The sequence below is a fragment of the Sinocyclocheilus anshuiensis genome, unplaced genomic scaffold, assembly GCF_001515605.1.
Source record: "Sinocyclocheilus anshuiensis isolate Anshui unplaced genomic scaffold, SAMN03320099.WGS_v1.1 scaffold2090, whole genome shotgun sequence".
NCBI lineage: Eukaryota > Metazoa > Chordata > Actinopteri > Cypriniformes > Cyprinidae > Sinocyclocheilus > Sinocyclocheilus anshuiensis.
The window spans coordinates 751,581-754,281 of record NW_015560626.1 but is presented as its reverse complement, the minus strand read 5'-3'; the positions used below and the strand labels follow the sequence as shown (position 1 = coordinate 754,281).

The window sequence follows — 2,701 nt, the reverse complement described above, 5'->3', positions numbered from 1 at the left end:
CCCCCCCCCCCCATTCACTTCTATTGTGTCTCACTGATTAAACCCAGATTTTTTGCTTTTTCAATTAAAATTAAATTAATAAATTAATTTTAATTACAATTAGTATTATCTGTCAAATGCTGTCAGTCGAGGTAACTAACTTGTATAGAACCCTGGAATGTTTCTTTAATCCGTTTTCTATTTGTTCAACAGTTATTAGTCTATAATGCGTTTACAGACTAATGAAGAGAAATCTATACCTCAAGAGACCATTTTCCATGAAAACGAACTCATCTTTATATTTCATTAGCTTTTTTCTATTAGATTTGCTGCTGTAGTATTGACTCAATTTGTCTCACTTGATATTCTTCCATGGTAAAATCTGCCGTTACATTTTCATAAAAGACTTAATTCTTGTTATTCAGCCTCTTTTCATCTACGGATCAAAAGCATCTTCTTTCTCCATAAAGACAGTTTTCTCAGCTGTTCCAGGTGCCAGACGGTTCGATGGCAATCTGAAGGAGAAGGAGGAGGAGTTGTGCTCAATTACACATTGGAATGAGAGCAGATTGCCACTGTACACAACAAAACGGGTTAGTTTGATTTCCTTGTATTGATATCACAATGCAGCTCTGAGTGAGAACGGCGTGTAATTACAGCATACGTCTGACCGCCGTACTTCCTAAAACATGATTCGCTGCCTGCATGTCATTTGGCTCTAAAGAATTGTAAATCATAATTAGCATAAACAATGAGCGTCCCACAGAACTTTTCAGAATCACGTTATCGGTAGCTCCGTCATCATCAGTGTTTTTTCGCCTCGCATCCGTTTGAACTGAAATCATGACCATTTTTAGAGCTATGACGTAAGCGTCGTGGCGCAGTCCTCCCCACTGGCACAACGTCTGGTTTGTTGGGGGGTTAACTACTCAATGCTTTTGTTAGTTCCTAAGCCACCCACTCCCCCACCCTCTCCCCTCCATCCTCCAACCGCAGCGTCAGTAGGGGACTGGAACGAGAGGTATATAAGGACCCTGCCACCTGAAGCTCTCAAAAACCAAGATCTCGCCAGCTTTACTCTACACCAGGAGCTACAAGGACTTCGAAGTTCCTGCTTCGCTTCTCTTACCAACCTTTCTGCGCACTTTAACTTCAACTATTTTGTCAGTATGCAGCTTTTGTCCAGCCTAGTGTCTCTTTTGCTGGTGCTGTATAGTGTCAGAGCAGCAGCTGTGCTTCCAGTGGAGGAGAGGAACCCGGCACAAAGTAGGGTGAGTGGCTGTAAATGTGCTTCCAGTTGTAGCTTTTATGGATTTACCAAGCAGGTGTTTGTATTTTAGACACATGTTGATGTTTAGCGTCTGAAAGAGACCATTCTGGGATAATTTTAGTATAGCAGCCATATTATTATTATTATTCTGAATAGTTGAAGCCTTTAAAATCTTGCATTCTAATTCAAGTCCAGTTGCTTTCTCTTCAGGAGCTGAGCAAAGAGCACAAGGAGCTGATCCTGAAGCTGATCTCTGGGCTGTTGGATGGAGCAGACAACAGCGTGCTGGCTGGGGAGATAGCGCCTGTCCCCTTGGATGTGGAGGAGCCCCTGGAGTCCCGTCTGGAAGAACGGGCCGTCTACAACCGGTTATCACAGCTGCCGCAGCGTGACCGCAAAGCCCCCTGCAAAAACTTCTTCTGGAAGACCTTCACATCGTGTTAACGGCGCCAGTCCTGCAACGATGCCGCGATCCTACCTGATACCTGACATGAACTGTGTAGACCTCCACTGTACATACTATCTCCAGTGTCTGAAGAAAGGTCTCTGTGGACTTACTCTGACACAGTCTGTTTGTTAAAGACATTGATGATGATATTTATTTATTTATTTATTGATCGATTAAGCTATTTGTGGACCTTTGTTGTTTTTCAGCATTAAAAAAAAAGAATAAAGCATGGTAAAGAGAGTTGCTTTTTTGATAAAAGATGTCTCATTTACTGTGGTCAAACATCAAATTAATGTTAAACTGACTGATGAATAAATATATAATTGATCACAGAGCTAGATGCGTTACGGATGATGTAATAGTGCTATATATAAACGGTTTCCCTGAAGAACAAATCACATATAGGCTGTTTGTTACAAGCTCATCTGAATGGCATATTCACAAGCTGTTGTTGTTTGACTCTTAATACACCAGATTAATTGATTGACAGTTTGTGTGGTGGTAATTTTTCTTGTCAATGAATTATAAGTAATTGCAGTTGATGAGAGGGTGTGCTTGAGGTCATTATTATAAACGAAACCCTTGTCTAATAATTATTTGCTGGTAAATTCAAGGCATTACTAACATATTTATTTTGGTTTGCCCTTTTGTTTAACAAATTGAGGCATATGGGAAGGGTAAAAATTGTTAGGCAAAATAATTTTGAGACCATATTTTGAACACTCCAGTTCTTCAAGTACATCACGTATTTGTCCTGTCTTGATGGCACTTGTATTTTTCGACACTGCCAAAAACAAGCTAGCTTTAACAGAAAACATGTAAAAGCAATTTAGATTGAATATTTAGATGTAAACACATGCAGTAGGCCATCAGTCTACTTTAATTATTTGTCCTTCAAATGTAGGCATACATGGTTATACAATAAGTATGCATAAGTACTGAGTTACTTGCGTCAGTGCGTCATTGCTGTTGAATGTGAAACTAGTTGACATCATGAATATATA

The 2,701-nt window shown here is 39.9% G+C and overlaps 1 protein-coding gene across 1 annotated transcript; it reads left to right on the top strand.

The window, feature by feature from the left end:
* The first annotated feature begins 436 nt into the window (after positions 1-436).
* Positions 437-1,881, top strand: LOC107681962 (somatostatin-1B-like). Its single transcript, XM_016478337.1, has 2 exons — positions 437-1,250; positions 1,460-1,881. The coding sequence occupies exons 1-2, from the start codon at positions 912-914 to the stop codon at positions 1,691-1,693; spliced, it is 573 nt and encodes a 190-aa protein (XP_016333823.1). The 5' UTR covers positions 437-911; the 3' UTR covers positions 1,694-1,881.
* Positions 1,882-2,701: the final 820 nt, after the last annotated feature.

What these genes read in the sequence shown, in the direction of transcription:
- LOC107681962 (XM_016478337.1), top strand. Translation starts at nt 912, where the DNA reads ATGCTTTTGTTAGTTCCTAAGCCACCCACTCCCCCACCCTCTCCCCTC. An exon ending in GGAACCCGGCACAAAGTAGG is followed by an intron (nt 1,251 to 1,459) that starts GTGAGTGGCTGT and finishes CTTTCTCTTCAG; the next exon opens with GAGCTGAGCAAAGAGCACAA.